Source organism: Anser anser, assembly GCF_964211835.1.
Source record: "Anser anser genome assembly, contig: HAP1_SCAFFOLD_288, whole genome shotgun sequence".
In the NCBI taxonomy this organism is placed as follows: Eukaryota; Metazoa; Chordata; class Aves; order Anseriformes; family Anatidae; genus Anser; species Anser anser.
Genome location: NW_028153550.1, coordinates 22,838 through 44,717, shown reverse-complemented (window position 1 = coordinate 44,717; position 21,880 = coordinate 22,838). Strand labels below are relative to the sequence as shown.

At 37.5% G+C, this 21,880-nt stretch overlaps 2 protein-coding genes across 2 annotated transcripts in view; both read right to left on the bottom strand.

Annotated features, from left to right (window-relative positions):
* LOC310891938 (adhesion G-protein coupled receptor V1-like) overlaps window positions 1–12,427 on the bottom strand; it is a gene marked incomplete at its 5' end in the record, with an annotated part of 32,854 nt that extends 20,427 nt beyond the window's left edge. The window contains 9 exons of the mRNA XM_083854155.1: window positions 403–1,217; window positions 1,961–2,142; window positions 2,337–2,581; window positions 3,780–3,995; window positions 4,973–5,188; window positions 6,135–6,744; window positions 9,132–9,271; window positions 10,595–10,675; window positions 12,292–12,427. Coding sequence (XP_083710281.1) covers window positions 403–1,217; window positions 1,961–2,142; window positions 2,337–2,581; window positions 3,780–3,995; window positions 4,973–5,188; window positions 6,135–6,744; window positions 9,132–9,271; window positions 10,595–10,675; window positions 12,292–12,427 — 2,641 coding nt within the window. The remainder of the gene's footprint in view (window positions 1–402; window positions 1,218–1,960; window positions 2,143–2,336; window positions 2,582–3,779; window positions 3,996–4,972; window positions 5,189–6,134; window positions 6,745–9,131; window positions 9,272–10,594; window positions 10,676–12,291) is intronic.
* A 4,048-nt stretch (window positions 12,428–16,475) lies between these two features.
* LOC310891942 (adhesion G-protein coupled receptor V1-like) lies at window positions 16,476–20,944 on the bottom strand. Its single transcript, XM_083854160.1, has 3 exons — window positions 20,792–20,944; window positions 19,064–19,437; window positions 16,476–17,231 (listed from the first exon to the last, which is right to left on the bottom strand). The coding sequence occupies exons 1-3, from the start codon at window positions 20,940–20,942 to the stop codon at window positions 16,962–16,964; spliced, it is 795 nt and encodes a 264-aa protein (XP_083710286.1). The 5' UTR covers window positions 20,943–20,944; the 3' UTR covers window positions 16,476–16,961.
* Window positions 20,945–21,880: the final 936 nt, after the last annotated feature.

The following is a 21,880-nucleotide window of genomic DNA, read 5'->3' as shown; positions in this document are numbered from 1 at the left end:
GTGACCGAGGGCTAACAAAAGACCACTTAGGCCTGATTCTCATTTCCATTATCCTTGCTGTAACAACTATCTTCGACTTTATTAATCCTTACTTATGTGGTAAAGGAAATCTTTAGAGTGCAATATTTATACTGCAATATTTCTTTAATAAAAACCCTTAGGTATTTATTGTGCTTAGATATTTCATTGTGCTTTGCTACCACTGTGTGTGTTCTGCAAGATAATGCTACATGCTAATGAACAACCATACTCTTTTGCACGTGTATCCTTAGCATTCAGGAAAATTTAGCCTAAGAAGAAGATATCAGTTGTCAAAACATCCACAGTATCGTGTACTTGTCACGTTCTTTTTTCTTTTTCTTAGTTTTACAAAACAGAAGCCAAAACGAGAGCTTGTCTCACCTTCAGCAAACACCAGAGTCTCACCGACACCTATAAAATCCAAGTTTGGAGTAGCAGTCCCACCAATGACACGCCATTCCACTGTCACTTGTCCCAGGCTGCCTTCTGTTCTGTGTATCATTAGCTGCACGTTGGTCTGAGGACGTTCCTCTACTTCAACATACAGACCTTTCTCTGTTGCATTGGGACTTACACTGTAGATCTTAAACACTCCAAATGCGTCTCCATTCATCATTATGATAACTGTGGAGGTATTTGGCTGTCCTATGGTTGGTTGGTTTTTTGAGCTGGCTGAGACGTTCATCAGTTCTGCTTTCAAAAGGGTTATAGTGAATCTCTCATCCAGTTCTGGCAGGCTGTCAGGCAGTATGGTAACTGTTAGATTTGCAAACTCTTCCCCTTCCTGCATTATGGCCCACTGTCTTGTAACAGGTTCATAATCACTGCCAGCGATGGCTTGTGTGCTGAAGAGGGCGAATGCACTGGTAACGTTTTTCTTGTAGGTCCGGAACCCTGAAGTGTTGTTAGTTAATGGGCTGATATCTGACGTCAGCCAAAGGCAGAGAGGAATCCCTGAGGCACTGGAAAATGTAAAGGCTGAACATGCTTGTTCTTTTAGGCACTGAGCTGCACAGGAATACACAGGGTCACTTGCTGCTGACACATTCACTCTGGTCTTGGATGGTTTGTCAGGAATTCCTTGTACAGGAGGCTCGTAGTAGGCCAGGATATCCTGACCTTGCTCCACAGCAAGAGCTACAACGTCAGTCTCAGAAGTGCTGTAGAAAATCTGCAGCTGACCAAATCTTCCCTCACTAAAAGACATTATAATAAAATAAAGTTCTGTTAGTTGACAAAGGATGTCTAATATTCTACATGTTTCTGGGTTAATAATAGAAGTGAACAAAATCAACTGACCCTTTCTGAATTGCTGAAAAATTCCAAATAACACATCAAAATGCATTCCCTTTGAAACTAGTACCAGAATAACTGAGTTATCTTATTTTTTTGTGGATAGCAAGTTTGATTATTTATAGCTTAGGTAGTAGTCTGTTAAGAATGCATATTTGTAAACATTTGGTTCTAGGAGTTAACTTAGTCTTCTTCAGGACTTGGCAGCTCTCCTTACTTGCAAGGAAGAAAAAGCCGGTGACACCCAGACTTATCATCCTTCCTCTAGGATCACATGCATAAAACCTGTTTTCCTTCTCTTATTTTCATCCTGTAAGGGCTGGCCATTTTGTCCTCCTGTTCAAATCACAGGAACAGGCTACCATGCAGGTTTAAATGATTTGATGATTAAACGGACAAAATGAATAGTACACTGTGTACGCTGAGTTTACATTGTGCATTTCAATGTATACTACGTTTAAGTAATTTATGTAATACACAGACATCTACTTCAAAAACAATGTGTTTGAAATGAAAATACATTGAGATGGCAGATCAAAGAATTGATGCACATATTTTTATGAGAGGAGCATGAAATTTGACATTATAGTGAAAACAAAAGTGAAGAATAAATAGTAATTACAAATAAAGCAAACATTATACAAACCTTCGCCTGACTGTTATGTTTGCCAGCAAATTTCTTTCTAGTGGCTCCTGAACTCGATATAAGGATTGATGAAAGAAAACTGTGCCATAAGGATTATCATTGGCAGGTATTATAATACTTGCCACGCCATCTAACCCAATAGCACCACCATTGGAGGCCTGAGTTAATTCTACACGGACAATCTCAAAGAGAAGAAAAGAAAAAGAAGTAATGCAGCTAGACAATTTGTGGTTTTTCTAACAATAATTACAAGCAAAGTATAACATGAAATTATAGCACCTTCCTGCCGGAACATTTCTTGTTTTCCATCATACATATTTCTAGAACAAGTCAAAATTAATACCATCTTCAAGGAAGATGTAAGTGCTTGACTTACTTCTTCTATTTCTGGAACATCATCAGCCAGGATTTCCAATAGTAGCATCTGAAAGGCTTCCCCAGGGGCAAAAGTAATATTGCCTGAGGCAACCTGCAAGTCCTCATCAGCAGGGTGTCCACCAATGGTAGCAACCCACTCAACAGTAACGTTACCAAGTGTCCCAGCATTGCGGATTACTGGCAGATTTATGGGTACTGATCCAGATTCAGGCTCCTCCACAGTAAATTCGGTCATCTGGAACACTGAAGTGCAGCACAAAGAGGTGTATTTCATTAACAGTAATATTTAAAATAAAAACACCATCCTAGTTACTGAATTATATATTTTATTTCACTTGATTGCATTCATTTGCACAATTAAAAAAATGTTAATCAGGTTTAAACTTCAAATTGAACTTTCAGTATCATTTTATCTGCAAATAAAATTGGCATGAAAATTCAGCCCCCACCCAAGAGTTTATTCCAACGTATCCATTGTTCAAGGCTAGCCATGATCTAAGTTTTTAGAAGACGGTCAGAAGGTAATTTTTCCCAGTGAGGAAATTTTTTATCATTTTTTATGTCACGTATGGAAAAAATGTGTCAACATATTCCATCTAAATTGTTTCAAATATAAGTCTTTCTTGTATAAAATCTTTAGTTGTTAAGAATGAAGTTAATGAATTATCCATGTGGAATTATTTACTTTTGTCAATTTCCTTTACATTTTGCTGATAAAATGGAATAACTGAAATAAAGTAGGGTACTAAAGGGAGAAAGAGTAAGTCAAATAAAATGGCTGGAAAACATACACCAGAAATACTGAAATAGAAAAAATAAATAGAAAAGATAAATTTCTAAAATGTCATTAAATTTTTGAAATTACCATTTTTTTCTCAAAACCTGTGTAATGAAACTATTTTTGGAAAGTGTCCACAATCCATTTTACTGATAATGATAGAAAGAAGAAAAACTACAATAACTAACAACCAGAACATACAAGAATGCAATTTAAGTCATATTTGTACTTTCCAATTTCCCCAGATATTTAAACCTGCTTTGCCTGATTATTTTGTAAAACAATGACACTGCACTATCTAAACAGGTTTTGGCATGTAAACTTAAGCTTCAAGCTATTGCAGAAATGCAACATTTAGAATAGATAAAAAAATACAAATTAAATTAAAATCCATCCCCATTAGGAGACTCCAAAATCCACCTTCGTCTCACAAAATCTTGATATATAAGTTGACTGAATGCTTCAATTTCGCTATATAAGGGCACCATTTGCCCTTACTTACACGTTTTAATTTAGTTTATCTTATTTTGTCCTTTACTGTGTTCATCCAGACTTCCCTTTTTGTATTCTGAAAATTTTTATTCCATTGCCCAGTAATAACTCACCCACAAATCAGCAGATTGCTACTGGACAAGAGAAAATATGCAAATAAGACTCATTTACCAAAGGATCCAAACGGGTCATCAGAAGCCTCAATGGTTATGACTGCCCTCGTCAAAGATCCAAGCAAGGCTCCTCCTGTCGTTTGATTCAGCAGCTGAACATAAAAGGACTCCTCAACTTCAGGATTGATATCATTAATTATATAAATTGGCACAGCTTTACTTGTTTCTCCTTCTAGTAAGACAACATCTGATGAGGCTACACTGTAGTCCTCACCTAGATTTGTACATGAAAAAATAACAAAACAATCAAAACACAGAAGAATATTAAGGCATTCTGGTTCATTATGAAACATCACTAATGTTTATCAGCACTAATATTTATCTGTTCTTTTTGCATTCCCTTGTGTTCATATGTTGGTGTGTTTTTTTGTGTTTTTTTTTTCTTTATCTTCATACCCAGAAAATACAATTGTTTATTTCCTAGTGCCTTTTAGATATCTGGATGGATGAAAATAAATCTCATCTTGGCCAAAACAGAGTTTACACTGTCAGTCCAAGAAGCAATTACAAAAGGTCCATTATTATCTTCCATTGAGAAGATCACACAACTGTGACATTTCTATATTTGATTTCTGATAGTTGTCTGGCTTTCCAAGAGATAAAATGAAACAGAAGTACCTTTTTCAAAGGAGATTTTACTAAAGGACATAAGGTCACTCCTTCCCTCGTGGAGCTTTTCAGGGATCACCTGAGAGCTTTACCTTTCATTTGCAAAGTAAAAGTCTTCTTGAATTGTGCTTAACATTTGTCTGTTTCACAGAGGAGTCACCAGCTCTCAATTTCCCTCCAAGAAACTCAAATAAGCCATGTATGGTAGGTTGAAATATGTACAAAGGACTAAGTACTAGCTATATATACTACTACAGGATTTTTTATTTTATTTTATTTTTTTGAGAAAGTGAGTGGCCACCAGGGAAACAAACAGCCAATTCCTTTCCTTAGTTTTCTTGCTAGATTCTTCAGTGATGATATCTCTGAGTTTTTTTAAATTTGATGTAAGGTCTCTTCTATAGGACCTGAATTCCTGTCTCCTAAGTACACTCAGTAAGTATCTCACACTTTGGTATTTTTTCTACTTGTTTTACTAGACTGCATTCAATACACACTTGCTTGCTTTGGTTACTCGAAGCATACAGTATGCTCTTTCTGGTTTAACACAGAATGTGTATTTCTGCTATTTTGATTTCTTACCAGCTGTTGCAGTTATTGGCATAGCTTTGAATTTCACAGAAACATCTGCAAAAATTCCCCCAGTTCTGGTCACGTTAATGATTGGTCCAACATAATTTTCAGCAACTCGCACAGCTGAAGCTGAAAGCTGAAGTGTTCCAAAAGCATCATCATTGGCATTGATAATTACATGAGCTATAGTCTCACCCACTGATCCAAGACGAGGAGAATTTACAACTGAAATATGAAAAAAACCTCTTAGAGCAAGCCTGAAATGCCTCCTATATATGGCTATACTGTTCATATACATACACCTGAGTTTAGTGGATGGCCACTACTAGCTTTCAATAAAATTTTCATTTTAGATTTGGACAAAATATAACTACAAACTGCACAAGCATATTTTTGATGTTTGAATTATATTATGTCAGAAAATCCACATTCTTACTAACTTATTATTCTACCCTGCTGTGGAGCATACAAAACACCAGTTCTTTGAAGAGGTGAGGTACTAGCAAAATTACTTATTTATTTGTCCATAGGACAATAGAATTTTACACTAGCAATGATGAACTATAAGTAACCTTTCAGTTTCCCAGTAGAATTTTTTGTAGTGTTTCCCTTAAAAATCAAGATTAATGTGGGAGAGTCATGGGGGAGAGGGAAGGGAAATTAGGCATGCCAAGAAGCTCTTAAGCATAAATAAGGCTGTAATGACCTGAATTTATCTGATCGGGCAAACATCCTCTACGCTAAAAAGCCAGCATGAAGCTGCAATTCTACACCACTTAATGTTTAAAAGGCTTTTTTCGCTTTCAGTAAGTGCAACTAGCTTATTTCCTATCATTGTGCTTTACAGAAACAACAGGTGAGCAGGTATTAGCACACAAAACCAATACAGTAATACAGTTGGCCTAAAACACCTGGGATAAAGCAGATGCAGAAGGGAGAAAGAAATGTCCACCCCTGACAAAATTTTGTGGTAAAGGAAATATATGCTGACACACAGAATCTTCATACTTAATGTGAGATACTCTGACATATAACTTACAGGATTCTTAACTATACAGAGTTAGGCAGAGGTAAAATTTTACTGTAATTTCAATTGCTGCATTTTATCCTATTAAATATAAATATTAGCCTACATATTTAAGCTTTGGGTTTACATATGAAAGACACTTACTTGGCCGATCCTGTACTTTGTCGATCAAAACAGTATTGTTTAGCTCCACAAAAACAGATTCTGACCTCTCAGGATCATAATCATCCAAAATAGGCAAAGATATTGTGGCTTCGCTTTCATTGGCTGCGAAGATCACATAACCAGTAATGGGTATATAATCTTCTCCTTGTATTGCTCTAACAACATCAGGTGGAAGAAAGGGTGACTTTTCATCATCACCTAAAGTTCTGTATGTAACCACTACTGTACCAAGAAGACCACCAAGCCTTACTATTGTCAGGGAGATATTTTTTGTTTCTTCCTCAACTTTTATTGGTCTGTTTCTCTCAGAAAAGATGAACAGTCCATATGGATCATCATTAGCTAAAACTGTTAATGTTGCATTAGTGTGATTTCCAAGACGACCACCGGACACATTGATGATCAAAACTGAAAACACCTGATCCAGTTCAGGCACGTTGTCAGGAGAAACTTGTATGGTAATATTTGCTCTCACTTGGCCAACATCAAATGTTACATTCCCATATGCAGAGACCAGGTCTTCTGTAAGATCACAGACTATGACCCAATACAGAGTCACCTCAGACAGGGCCCCATGAGTTCTCACAACCTAAGTGGAAAACACAAAGATTTATGTATTTCTTTGTACTATAAGAAAGAAGAACATAAAAGTGTAAAATGGCATACAGCAAAGTCACAGAATCACAGAATATCCTGAGTTACAAAAGATCCACAGGGATTATCAGGTCCAACACCTGACTCCACACAGGACCACCCAAAATCAAATCGCATGTCTGACAGAGTAGTCCAAATGCTTCTTGAACTCTGGCAGCTCAGTGCTGTGACCACGTCCCTGGGGAGCCTGTCCCAGTGCCCGACCACCTCTGGGTGCAGAACCTTTCCCTAACCCCCAGCCTGACCCTCCCCTGTCCCAGCCCCATGCCGTTCCCTCGGGTCCTGTCGCTGTCCCCAGAGAGCAGAGCTCAGCGCCTGCCCCTCCGCTCCCCTCGTGAGGGAGCTGCAGGCCGCCATGAGGCCTGCCCTCGGCCTGCTCTGCTCTGGGCTGAACAAACCCAGGGACCTCAGCCGCTCCTCATACTTCTTGCCCTCTAGACCCTTCACCACCATAGTAGCCCTCCTTTGGATGCTCTCTAATAGTTTATGTCCTTCATATATTGTAGCACACACAGTGCTAGAGGTGAGGCTTCGCCAGCACAGAGCAGAGCAGGACAATCCCTTCCCTTGACCATCCAGCATTGCTGTGCCTTATGCTCCAGAACACAGTTGACCATTTTGGCTGCTAAGGCACACTGCTGGTTCATATTTCTCTTGCTGTCAAGCAAAACCCCCAGATCCCTTTCCATGGGGCTGCTCTTCAGCCTCTTGTCCCCAGGCCTGTCCGTACAGCCAGCATTGCCCCTTGCCAGGTGCAGAATCCAGCACTTCCTCGTTTAACTTAATTCCAGTCAACTGTGACCTCTCCAGACTCCAAGACTATTGAAAAATTATTGAGAGAGGTCTTGCAATGACATCAGCCAGCTCTTTCTGTACTTTGGGATTAATCCCACTGGACCCCATAGACTTATATGCATCCAGCTGGAGCAGCAAATCCTGCACAAGTTCAAAGTTGGCTGGGAGTTTATCATCATCACAGTCCTGAAATTCAGAGCTTTGGGTGTCCCCGAGCCCATCATTGGTGTTAAAGACAGAGGCAAAGAAGGCATTAACCTCTGCTTTATTGGCGTACTTATTTGTGAGGTTACCAACCTCAACAAGTAATGGATCAATGTTTTCTCTGCTCCTCCTTTTGCTGTTAGCATACTTTAAAAAAAGCACTTTTTGTTGTCCCCACAGTACTGGCCAGCTTCAACTCTGAGTGAACATCACCTCTGTAGTCCTTGTTCAACTGACCTTGCTTCCAATGCCCACAGATTTTCCTTTTTCGCCTAAATTCTAGAATAAGATCCCTGCTCAGCCAAGCTGGCCTTCTGCCCAGCTTGCTCAACTTCTGACTCTTTGGAATTGCCTGTTCCTGTGCTCTTAAGAGGTGTTACTTAACTAACCAGCACTGATGGACTCCAATACCTTCAAAAGCAGGTTCCAAGGGGACCTCACAAACTAGTTCACTGAGTAGTCTGAAGTCTGCTGTCTCCATAGCTAGGGCTGAACTTTTGCTGGCAGTTTTCCTCCTATTACCAAAGATTTTAAACTCAGCCATCTCATGGTCACTATGGCCAGGACAGCCTCCAATCACCACTTCACCCACAAGACCCTCACTGTTTACAAGCAACAAATCTGGAGGGCACCTTTCTTAGTCAGCTTCCAGAGTAACTGTACCAACAAGTTATTGTTAACGTGCCTCAGGAATTTCCAGTACCTGTTTGTATTGGCTGTATGGTATTCCCAGCTAACATCTGGGAAGTTGAAGTCACCCACAGGGACAAGGGCAGATGACCTAGAGATATCCCTTAGTTCATTATAGAATAATTTGGCAATGTTGTCCTCCTGGCTGGGTGGTCTATAGCAGACTCCCACAACAACTTCATCTTATTGTTATAACTTATTTCCATGTCCCTTAATCCTTACCCGGAGGATCTTAAGCATGTCATTGCCAACTGCAAGCTGCACACAATCCAGCCCCTCCATTATATACAGTGCAAAGTCATTGACATGATGAGTTAAAAATAAACTAATTTTAAAAACAGTGTAATCTTTATCATCTTAGCTTTGCTGTATTTGTTGTGTCATCAGCACTTACTTTAAAATATTCATACCTCAAATGTAAACAAGTAGAAGTAAATTTAAACTTATATAAAACATTTTAGTTTTAAGCTGAAAGATACACTTTAGAAAGTGAAGTATAAAATGTCAAGACAAATGTACATGATAAAGTTAAGTTAAAATGCTGTAGACCTATTATAAAAATATTGCAGAATGCTCTGTAAAATAGACATAAAAGAGGATTGCATAGCAATATGAGACCCAAAACTTTCTAACCTGCAACATAATATTGCTATCTCCATCTTCAGGCTCAGTTCCATTTACCGAGAGTGACTCAGTACTGAACTCAAAGACGCCATGAGCATCATCAGAAGCCTCAATAGTCACAACGATGTGGGATGCAATTCCCAAGCTGGCTGTAAGTGCAAGTGCCAAAATGAGTTATTTTTTTATACCATCTTTTCTTAAAAGCTAAGGAAGTTTGTTACAAAAAGCACACAGAAAAGCATAACTGGAATATTTCTGCTGTTTTGCATTTTGTGGTGTGTTTTTTTTTTGTTTTAAATGTGGAATAATTATCCACATGGATAAGGAACTCACTTTCAATAATGCAGTCCTGGCAGCCCTTCTATGGAACAACACTCCAAAGCAACATATAAAATGCAAATATTTTAAGAGAGGATCAAAAATAAAATTACTTGTCTAATTAAGGAAAATGAACTAGAATTTAGGGTAGGGGAGAGTTACGTGGTAAAACACAGTGTAAGCAGTGCAGACAGGACAAAAGCAGGTACTATTTTAACTGAAGCTGGAACAAAGAAAAAGCTAGTCCAGGAAATTCTACTACTGTAATGATCATCTTGTGTGAGATAACTTGCTGCTTAGAAAGAGAAAGAGCCTGGCATTTTAAAAAAAATCTGGAAACACAGAAGAGGAAACAACACTTCCCAGGAAGTTCCAAAAAGTGGTTAAACCACAGACTTACTCTCAGGTTCAAACTGAACTCCTTTGTATTTTCAAATAAAACAGAAAATCAGGCTGTCACTGTGGAATAAATTATTTGATTTCGATAATGGGTGCTAACACAATATTTTCAGGTCTCTAGGGTTTAATTCAAAATCCGCCATCATTAGCGTTTCCCTCATAGTAGGTGCTTTTGTTTTCATCTTATTTCTGCATATTGTATGTTTTTAATTTTCTCAAGATTAAATTATCTTTGTTTTCTGTATGTTGTGACAAAAATAGACTTCAAAAATGAAAAATAATCAAAGCATTCTTTTAGAAAAAAAAGAGCTAACACCACTTTTTATTAAGAGTATTTTTGAGATGCAGAGATCAAAGCATAAAGCAAGTGGCAAAAGAAAGTATCAAAACACACAGTCAGGTAATTTTTAAATTACCTTAAATTTAAAAAGTTTCTCTCCTCTTTGCTCTCCAGAAAATTTTACAAAATTTACAAACAAAGCTAATTTTTCTAACTACTTCTGGAATAACTACATTGTGTTCTATAAAAATACAGCTTTGAAGATAGAGAAGCTGTTATTTTCTGTATTACGGTTAGTATTGACTGTTGTTGAAATTAAGCCTTTTTTAAAATGGGAAAGAATGTTTTGACAGGACTCTATGATATATCTCAAACCACAAGCAAAATAACACTATGATAAACTGTGTCAGTAGTGTAGTTCATGAGGGATATTACAGTTAGCATAAAGAAATAAAGATTAATCCAAAATGCTTACCATGCTGATGGACAGTTGGAAGGAAGAAATCCATGTTCCCATCACCACTACCACTGCCATCATTTCTAAAGAGCTCAGCAACTTTAAGATGACAGACATACAGATATATACACATATATACATTTATAAATCAGAGCGCAAGCAAAGAGAAATTTAAACTATTCTGGACAACAGGAAAAAAAGAGGGAAGCACTCTAGGAAGGTATCAACTTTGCTTCTGAAAGTGTACAGGAGTTCTAATAAAGACTGAAATATTTACATATGCCACCTCTTACTTAATTTATGACATTGGAAATAGCAATGGGAAGTCAGAATGAAAGAAAACACATACACATAGTTTATCTTTCCTCTCTTTCCCTCTTTGTGTCCCCATTTTGTATTTCCCCTTTCTCACTCCTAACTGAGGCTTGTCATGGAGGAATCTAAATTGAAAAAAAAAAAAAAAAAAAAGGTAGGGGAGACGATAAAGTCCCTCAAGCTCCTTATTCTAATATTTTCTCACAAAGTGAAAATGTTGGGAAAATCTGCAGAAAACTTAACTAATGGGGGCTTCATAAGCTTTGTGTTTGTGTTGGAAAGGCCAAAAAGAAGGCTCATTTTAAAAAGGCTATATAGTTACTGGATTACTAAAGTTAGTTGTAAATTTTCTGTCACAACAATTTGAAAGAGAAAAGTTTGACTCCTTTTAACAAAACAACTATTCAACCAAAAAGACAAAATACGTGAAAAGTCTCAAGACTTTACCAAAAGAATCACTGAGACCATGTTGCACCATAGACACATACAATCATAGCAGAGAGCTGGATTAATTCAAGGAAATCTGATACATCCTCCCAGAAGGGACCACACTTGCAATTTCCGAATTGTTTAAAAAAATAACATCAGTTTAAAAAAAAAAATCAATTTATGGCTGTCAGTGTTTCTAATTACTTTTCCCTCCAACAAGCTTTACAATCTCCGTTAAAATTTTTCTCAAATGGAAAAAAAAATCTGTAAGGTATTCAGGGGTTTATGTGGCAGCACCACTATGCTTTGCCGTCCCTTCAGACTAGCCCTTCAAACCAATAATTCTTTCAAGTGTTTGTCTTGTTCTTACAGACAGTTATCTACGAGCTACCTCTGCAGCTACAGCTCAGCAAACTCCCTATGGCCCTCAACATCCACAGCCTATTACTGCTATAATCCATTTGACCTATGTATTGCAGTTCTTCTGATTTCACTCATGTGGAAGAAAAAACAAAACAAAACAAAAAAAACCCAAAACAAACAAACAAAAACACAACACTTTGACTGTTTAGCCTTAAATATTTTATAAATATTCCATATTTTTGAAATGCAACATATTGCTAATATATTTTTGCATTATTTTAGTTCTCATTACCAACCATGAAGTTATACAAAGTGAAAAGCAGCAATTGCCTTTAGATGACCTAACAGATGGCAGTGATACACTTTCCCTAATACATGGTAATAATATACTTGCTATGGGATCTGGTTGTTTCCACCAAGGATTAAGAAAAGAACTGAGGAACAGTTCTTCCCTACGAAAAAAGACAGCTGTATGGGGGTGGGGATGTAGAGGTGCTTTTTGTTTGTTTTCAGAAATAACATAGAAAATAATGCCAAGAAAGACAAGATTTTTATGAACGAGTAGAGGTCATGAAAATACAACTAAGGGACTGATATATGTGCCTTACCTCCTCCCTCTGGGTTCAACAGCTCCACTTTAAACGTTTTTTCTAATTCAGGAATAGTATTATCAGTGATGTTAACAGTAATGTACTTGTATCTTTCTCCTGGCTGAAATTCCAGTGTACCCACAACAGCCTGCAATATAAGAGCTCTTCATATTTTTGTTCAAGTCTAATGTTTTCATCCATATAAAAAAAAGAAACAGAACCTTCATTTTGTCTTTTTCAAAACATCTACTTTTCCTCACTTAAGCTTTAAAAAAAAATCTGAAAAATCTGTTTTACAAAAGAAAAAAAAAAAGAAGAAGACATCTAAGTTGACATACTGGTGAGCATCTGCATTCATGTACATTTTTCTTATTTTTCTGCACAAATGATCAGTTGGACAAGCAAGTGCAGATACATGCAGGTTATTTTGCTAGGCATATACAAATCCCAGTATGTACAAGCATAATGTTAACCTGTACATGCACTTGAATAATATGGTCTGTAACAACAGCAAAACTCACAAATTGCTACACTGAAAACTCTGTTAAGAAAAAAAAAAAAAGTTCAAAACCAGAGGCTTTTCCTAGACAATGCAACTTACTGCAGAGAAAAGAATGGAGAAGTCACATGATGTATATTTTTAAGTGAATATTACATATCCATTTGCCACATCACCTTGTAAAGTAGTCTTTCTGTGAAAGAATCATAGCTGGGCTAGAGCAGTCAAACTGAAAGCTATCTCCACGATAAATAACTCTAATTAATTCCAAAACAATTATACCACCTTGGCAGTTGCCATACCTGATAATCTTTGGGACTGAAAGCTGTGACTGGCACTGTTCTGTATTCCACCAGAACTGTTCCAAGAAGGCCTTGTGCACGAACTACCAGTAATCTGACGTGTCCAGCTTCTTCTTTAATAGTAATATGGGGCACAGAAGAGGCTGGAAGAATCATTTTATCACCTGGCTGAGGAGGTGGCCCCACAGAGAACTGGAGCAGACCTGGAAGACAAGAATTACTACTTACATGGCTTTTCATAACAAATTTTAAAGATGATAAACAATTTAAATAAAGTGATTGATAACATATCTTGTGATGGTTCTGAAATTAAAAACCACATATACCAGTATACCCTTAAGCCTCAATCACACTATTTCCAGAGATGTGCTGTGTGCCTTACCCTCTCTCACTGATATTCTTGTCAGTCTTGATAAAAGGCACAGCACAATAATAAAACCTTCTCTTCCCAAAAGAGCCTCACAGGCCACGGTTTTGCGTATTTACTGGTACAAGACATATGGAGAAATGACTCTCATTGTCAGGAATTCTCATTTGATGAAAAACCTGGACAGGATCAACTACATGCAGAGCCTTTATTTGCCCTCACAAGAGAATCATTGCTTGTTTGGGCAGGGAAGATTTGAGGCCTTTTTGTAAAATTATAAAAGAAAACTAATTCAGTATTCATTCATGTATATAAACAATGAATTAATTCAAGTTAGATAAAGTGGAATATATGAGATTGCTTCCTCAACTATTACAACCAAGCAAAGTTTTCATCTGACTGGAAAGAACTACACAATAATCTGAAACAAAGCTGTATAATTCCCATCATTGTTACCGTATGGGTGGTCACTGGCTTTGATGCTGATATCAGTAGTTTCCTTTTCTGGATCTATACTTGCTCCACTGGTAGGAGTTGAACCTAGTTTCCCATCTCCAGACACTGCAGAGACTAATGTCACACGGAAATATTCATTTAACTCCGGAATGTCATCATCAATAACATGCAAATTTAACACCTAGAGAAGGACCAAATCATGGAGAAATCAAACCATGCAACATTCTTTGATTAGTCAGTCAGCTGTATCTGCTGTATAGTTCTGAAAGCAAAGGACACTATTTTTGCTCTCCACATAAATTCAACTAATTTCTAAGATAACATTTTATGTCTAGAATATGCTTTCCAAAAACAATGCTTCCAAGCTACTGGAAATGGAAGGCATATTTTCTGAATTGTTTCAAACTACATAAATAAGTGATAATAAATACTTGTTTGGTTGGTTTTGTATATCTTCACAAAAGCAGAGTTTAATTTCCATGTACTGAACATGAAATATCTGATAAATTTTAAAATCTTTTTGAAATTATGCTTATGAAGAGACATTACAGTGATTAATCCAATTTAGAGAGCAAATAAATTGAGCTTATTATACCACCTGACACTTTGACCTGCAGATCATACGATTTACTAACATAACCTTGCTCTAAACACGCTAACACATTCACTTCAGAAAATTCCATCTTTCTTTATGTTTCGATATGGTCGGACAAACATATAGAAAACATTTAAGTAGCTGATCATATTTAGAGGCATGGTAATGAGTAGATTACAAATGTCAGTTGAAAGTCCCTTAGGATATCCCACCTGAAGAGCAGCTTGCTACCAGCCCGTTTCTTAGAGCCATGCACATTAGCTCCTCTGTATGTATGCAGTAAATTGGACCAGTAAGCTGTGTAGCAAGAGCCTACATCAGCCATTTTCTGCCACTAGATAGAGTAATGTGGGCCTCGTCTATGTTGCCATGCTAGAAAAGCTTTGGAAATTTCTGCTATATATGATTGTATGAAATGCAGTAATATCATTTCACAGAGAAATAAAGCTGAATGAACAAACTATTATAACATGAATGAACTATTTTCAGATACCACACGCTTTTGCCAGTCATCACATTATCCAGATTCACAGTTCTAGTGAAGTCACTGGGATCCCTGCAAATGACTTCAGCGAATTTGAGTCCACATTGACTTCTGCAGCCTGATATAAGTGAAACTGAGGATGGTATTTTCTACTCACAATTCATCCTTATTATACAAACAATAATAGAAAGTGTATGTTGTTTCTACAGTACTGTGGTCCCGCACCACTTCTTCAAATAAATTTAACAATTCTGTGCTGTACATCAGGATTGAATTCATTGAAACAGATTATTTTTATTTCTATTTCTAGCACACGCTGTTTATTACCACAGAATTTTAATCATAGGACAGCCCACGTTGGATGGGACATCAAAAGATGAAGTTCAATGTTTCATGGAAAAAAAAAAATAGATGAAATAATCCAGCACCATGTTCAACTGCATCTTAAGCACCCCTGGTGATGGGAATTCTACCATAGAACCATACATTGGTTTGGGCTGGAAGGGACCTTAAAGCCCACCCAGCGCCACCCCCTGCCATGGGCAGGGACACCTCCCCCCAGCCCAGGCTGCCCTCAGCCCCATCCAGCCTGGCCTTGGGCTCTGCCAGGGATGGGGCAGCCGCAGCTCCTCTGGGCAGCCTGGGCCTGGGCCTCACCGCCCTCTGAGGGAAGAATTTCCTCCTTCGCCCCCTCCCTCGCCCTGCTGCCCACGCTGCTGTTGGTGCAGCCCAGGGTACGGGTGGCTTTCTGGGCTGCAAGCACACATTGCCGGCTCATGTCGAGCTTCTCATCAACCACCACGCCCAGGTCCTTCCCCCCCCAAGGGGTGCTCTCAGTGCTTTCTCTGCCCAGCCTGTGTTTGTGCTTGGGATTGCCCTGGCCCAGATGCTGAGGTCGGGACAACCCGACCCTGTCCCTAAGGAAGTCGTTCCAGTAGTTGTAAAAAATTTCAAGACAAAACCTCTCCCACTCTATCTTTGTACTCTTTGCCCTCTGTCTTCTCCTGTGGTTTCTTGAGAAGAGAGAGCCTCTGTCAACTCTGGAGCTGCCCTTTAGGTACTGTAATAATGGGATCAAAGTCCCCTTCTAAAGGGTGAAAAGATCTAACCCCTTGAGTCTTTCCTTAGAGGACAGGTTCTCCAGCTCTTTGATCATCTTTCTGGCCCTCTTTTGGACCTCCAGTCTGCCCACATAATTTTTTAATTGTGGGCCTCTGTAGCTTTGAATTCCTACTCTTCAGTGTATCCTGGTATCCTGGTATTTCTTTTTTCTTTTTCTTTTTTTTTTAAACTAATTCAGATAAGGAATTTCGTAAGACTTTTAGAAAGCTTTCTCAGAAGCAGCTAAAGCTTCCCTTATGTATCATTTCTCTTTCTCTCCCCCAACTCAGAGATGCAATTCTGATTACCAATTTCAGGTGTCTCTAAGGCCAGAATATTGAATAATTTCCTTATGTTCCAGTTGCTCGCACACTTTATGCAGAGGAATAGATTAAAGCAGACAGTAATCATTTCAGGGAGACTCAAAAACAGCTATTGTTACAAGAACACCTTTAATCTCCTGTTTCTGATTTTGAATTTAAAAGGAGACAGAACCTGGATAGCCTTGAGTGCAAGAACAGCAATGAATCTTACTATTGCCTATTTAATTGTTGTGGACATAAATTTGAGTTACAACACTCAGATCAAACCTGATCATTTTCCAATTTCGAAAGTACATGGACTATCTACACTTTTTAAAGTATATGTACACATACACATAAATACAGTTAATATTTTTTATGTATATGTGCATATATCTAATATGTACATGCACACATGGTGACTTTTGAACTGACATATACACAGAGCTACAAATAACACTTTCTTGTTGTCAGGGATGGAAAAAAAGAAAGAAAGAAAATATATATATAACAAAAAAATAACAACATAAAATAACAAAATAAAAAATAATAAGAAGAAAAGCCATGTGAAGTAAACACTCTCTAGTATGCAAACCAGCCAAGCACCCTCAGAAGGTATTTTCCAGGAGGTTTGTAAAGGACAGGATGAATTGTTAATAGGAAGGTAGGGTTTACCTCTGATCTCTGCCAAGGAACGAATGTGATAGTGCCACTGCTATTAGAAAAATCGGTAACAGAGTAATTAATGCCAGTGGAATCAACCTGTGAGATAATGTACTTTATATACACATAGTCTAGGGCTCCCCTTGTACGCTCCACAACACAGGATATAGTGGAACCTTCATCAGCAGTCTGGAAGAAAGCAAAAATTTGGAACGTTTATTACTGTCAAAGTAAATCAAGGCAATTTCATTAAATAACACGAAAATATTTAATGCCAGACAAATGTTCAAGTAAAAAATTGCTGTCATGTTACTTTCAGCTCTTTTGGAGTGTTAGGAAGCTGAAACTGACCTTGATGCCAATCAGAACAATCCTAGTGGAATCTGCAAAAGTCTGATGCCTCCCTGAGGACTATTAAGGTAACAAATAACAATACACTGCAGTTCGTCCTGGACACAACCCCTTTCCTAAAACTATGCGTCAGAGACAGAATCAATATGCTTGAAATGTACCTGTCGAAAGCAAATGAAACTATTGCTTTATAATAACGTCAATATTGTAATTTTCCTTAGCAATAATTTAAAGAAAGATTTGGATCAGCACTTTCTCTAACCAGACACACTATGGATAGAAATAAACTATACCATCATCATTCAGAAAAACAGATTTTTCTCTTCTACTGTCCTCCTTACAATTCTGTATCTTCACAGATAACATGACTTCTGCAGCGACAACTTCACATCTCTGGAATGAAGCTTTAATTGGTACTGACCTTCTATTTTAGAAAATAACGTTCATAAAATTAACATAGAAAATAATTTTATCTGAAAGTTATTGGAAAGGTTAAAGCTATCTTATGCATTAGATAAATTTCAGGGCTGCTTTGTAAGAAAGCATAGATACTGTGTGTGACTTCAGCTGCCTAGTAGACAGATATGCACAGTTAAACTACTGGTAAAAAAATGCTGTGTTCCTGCATCACCACTAAGAGCTCTAATACTTCCCTGGTGAAATGGACATATGATAGGTGCAAAACAATTACCGTGCCATATAATTATTTTTTTTCTTCATGGTTGGCTGATGATCTGTGGCATCACAGCGTATCAGAGGTACTTGAACCTGAAGGAATCTATTATCATAGCATATGGTAGGCACACAATAAGCAAACTGAACCAAACTGAAAACTAGTATCACTCAGGCAAGACAGTTATTTTAAAAACATCATAAGCACTTTGATTAAAAAAGAATGTAATTAAAGCTCATAAGAGTTCCCAAATGAAAACTATATTAAATTTTTTTTTCCACAAAATAATCCAATACCAGTAGAGATAGCTATCATGTTATTCCCCCTTATAATTGATTAAAGAAGTAAAGAATGATTTATGTTTATTTCAAGCCTCCTCAAAAAGTAGCAAGTTTACACTCTGCATATAGAATGGATACCACTGAAAAAAGATTTCATCTGTTAAAACTAAAACAACAAAAAAAACCACTACTAAATCAACCAACTGACATCAAACATATGCAAATTATAACTTAGTTTATGACAGCAAATGAAGGTGGAAAAATCCATAACACTTTGTCATTGCATGATCTCTAGTAAAATTATCTCAAACACATCATGTGACACAGAAAACTAAAATAAAAATCTTTGCAATAATCCATTCTCAAAAAAAAACCAGAGAATTAAATCTTACATTTTAACTGGTAACTCAAATGTAACAGAAGTGAAGGTAAAATATTTTTCTAGAAAAAAAAAATTAAGCCTTAGTCTTCAGTTTATATAGTAAACTAAATTTTCTTAACCATTTTTTTCTTTAGTTTTTTAAAATTATATAGTAAATCCCAGTGGAACTGAGGTTGTATTAACAGAACATATGCATCTCCAAATCCTAGGAAAACTTTGCTTAACCACAAAAGCAAACACTGCAAAATCTAGGGTTTGTTCAGGTCACTTGGTCCTGCCATTTAGCTTTCTGTGCCTGAAATATCACCTACAATTTCCATTATGACCACCTTACCTCAGGGATACATGCTCCAGTGAAGCCAAATAAACCATTAGCATTATCACTTTTCTGTATTCTTAATCTTGCTGTGGTGTTTTCTTGTGAAATTCGAGCTCCACCACGCACAGAAATGAGCTTTAGTATGAATAATTCTTCTCCTTCTTCCTCTTTGTCATCCTTTGCAGACACGATGAATGATTTATTGGCCTCTCCTTGCCAATACTCCAAATACCCAGAGACAGGGTGGACATCACTTTTTGCAGGAGTTGCATGAAGTTCATAGATCTCTGCTCGTGTCAACTTACGCTCATAAAGCCTTACATCCTGCATTAACCCTGTGTACCTACTGCTGCCGTTGATTCCTGCTCCAATTCTTACTATTCCTGGACCTGAGAAGGAAATTATAATTTTTTCTCATGTTATTGTATTTGTATGAAACAGTCAGCAACTGACTACCTGTTTTTCTTAAAAACCAATGGTAAACTGTTCATTGTCCCTGGATGAGGAATCATATTGATCTTGAGATCCAAAATCAGGAGGTTCCTTGAGCCTCATCTCAATGTTACAGGTAAGTCCTCACAGGCCAAACAATTCCATCCTATGCTGTCCAAGTTTTTCATCCTATTAGTTCTAGCAGCACATTATCATCATCCCTCATTTTTATAAGTCTTAGAGACTTGAGGCTCCCTCTTTCCTCCACAGATTTTCAGAGCAGAACTGCAACCCCTTTTAGCCCTTGTTTTGCTGAACAAATCCTACTTTGTTTCCCTCTGCTAGGGCAGCTGATCCATTCTGATGATACTCATGATTACTGCATTAACCCTTCTGGACATCCATTTCATCCACCACACCGTAATTCCATGCAAATTCCAAACTCTTTTTACAACAGCATTTATATTTCTCTGTCTCCAAACTATAGGATCACAGCTGCCTCATATTCATTCCTACTCTATCCTGTTCTGTGCCATGCTATGCTCTTGTGCTAAAACACACACATCAGCTGTTTTCAGTTGCCTTTCAGAAAACGAAAGAAAACAAACAAACAAAAAAAGCTGTGCTCTTCAGTGTATTGTCATACATATGACACTGAGTGGCAGTTGTAGAGATGAGCAACCACAGGAACTGATAAAAGTCCCAGGGCACAAAGTGGAGGATGCTGAGAAAAACTGGGCTGCTATGCACACCACTGTGTATTACCCAACATTCAACGGAGAGAGATGACATACTTGCCTTACTATTGCATTATCCCCAGACACACGCCATCCCCACTAATAAAGAAAATTTACAGCACAGACATATCCTTCTAGCAATAAAAGCATAATTGCATTTCACATATATTTGTTCTAGAAACCGAGGGAGGGAAAAAAAAAAAACCTCTCAGCCTCTCAGCTTAGCTACAGTACTGCAAGTGTGATGGAAATTACTAATTGCAGAAGTACTATTCTTTTTACAAATGGAAAATTTGATTTCTTAAACTTCAACCTGGAATTTTAAAAGCAGAAATAAAATAGTACACCATACAATTAATAGTCCTCTACTCTCACTCAACATCGCAGCAGTTTGAATTTTTTAGAACATTCACACAATTTCCATAGGCTTTCTGAAAATCCTCAAAGAATTCTTATCCATTCCTTTCAATTAACTTAACAGATATAATCATTTCAGTGTATTTCTTCCACCTTTGAAGTGGCTAGACTATGCATTTCAGAGCTTTATATATGGAGAAAAATAGCAAAGGCTCACCATCAAGAATTGCTTCTCCTTTTAGACTCTTCATTCCTCCCAGAACTAGAATTCCATCAACGTAAAATTCAATTATACTTTCATCCAGAGTAATCAGAACGTGAAGCCAAGTATTCTCATCCAGGTATTTCATGACTGATGTTTTAGCCATGTATGTCATATTGGACCCTAATGCTGTATAATGAAGCACTACAGAAACATGAGAATCATTTGTCTGAATTTTCACACCATAATATAAAGTCCCATTATCGTTATCCTTTTCAACTATATAGCCATCTGTACTGACATTAGGAATTAACCAAGCTGAAAATGTAAAATTGGTTACTGCATTATTTCCATTGTTATGGGTATTCAGGACCGATAATGCCAAATGCATCCTCTTTTCCACTGAAATACAGAGCGTCTGTTCCACTGTGATGGCGCCTCATGTGGGGCTGTGATTGTACTGAGCTTGGGAATGATCCAAGCAACAAGAAATCTACCATTGATGGCAGTCCAGCTTGGAAGGTACTAGACAGTATTTCCCAACCTAGTCGGACAACACCAAAGGTGCCTTGCTGTCTCCAGATGGTGAAGTCCGTAATATAGGAAAGGTCATCTTCAGAAAGAGTATCTTCCACTATCTCTCTGTCCTGGCTCTCTGGATCTATAACAAACACTCCAAAAGGGTCATCATTGAAAGGGATCATGACAGTTACAGTAGGACTGGTTTCAGATAACTGACCACCAGGACCAGGAGACCCACCTGCGTAATAGAAGTTAGAGTAAAAGTTAATGATTAAACAACACACTCAGAAAAAAGTTTCAAAGTACTTTTTTTTTTTTTTAATAAAACAAGTTTCTAAAAAAACCTCAAACCCTCCTTTAAGATCCTCTGGACTTATAGCAAATGATCTAACTTGAAAATTACATAGGTTAATTGTATTATTCTTAAAACACTGTGCTGATGTAATTTCAGTAGAAAACAAACCCACATGCTATTTTTCAGCTGTAAAACACACAGATGTCTTTCAGGTGAAACATGACAAGGTCCATCTTTTCTTAATTAGCCAATAAGGTAGGTTACCTTTGATTCGTTTGATAAGCATG

What these genes read in the sequence shown, in the direction of transcription:
- LOC310891942 (XM_083854160.1), bottom strand. Translation starts at nt 20,942, where the DNA reads ATGGCTAAAACATCAGTCATGAAATACCTGGATGAGAATACTTGGCTT. An exon ending in AGGAGAAGCAATTCTTGATG is followed by an intron (nt 19,438 to 20,791) that starts GTGAGCCTTTGC and finishes TTTCCTTCTCAG; the next exon opens with GTCCAGGAATAGTAAGAATT. An exon ending in CTGGAGCATGTATCCCTGAG is followed by an intron (nt 17,232 to 19,063) that starts GTAAGGTGGTCA and finishes GCTTTCTTCCAG; the next exon opens with ACTGCTGATGAAGGTTCCAC.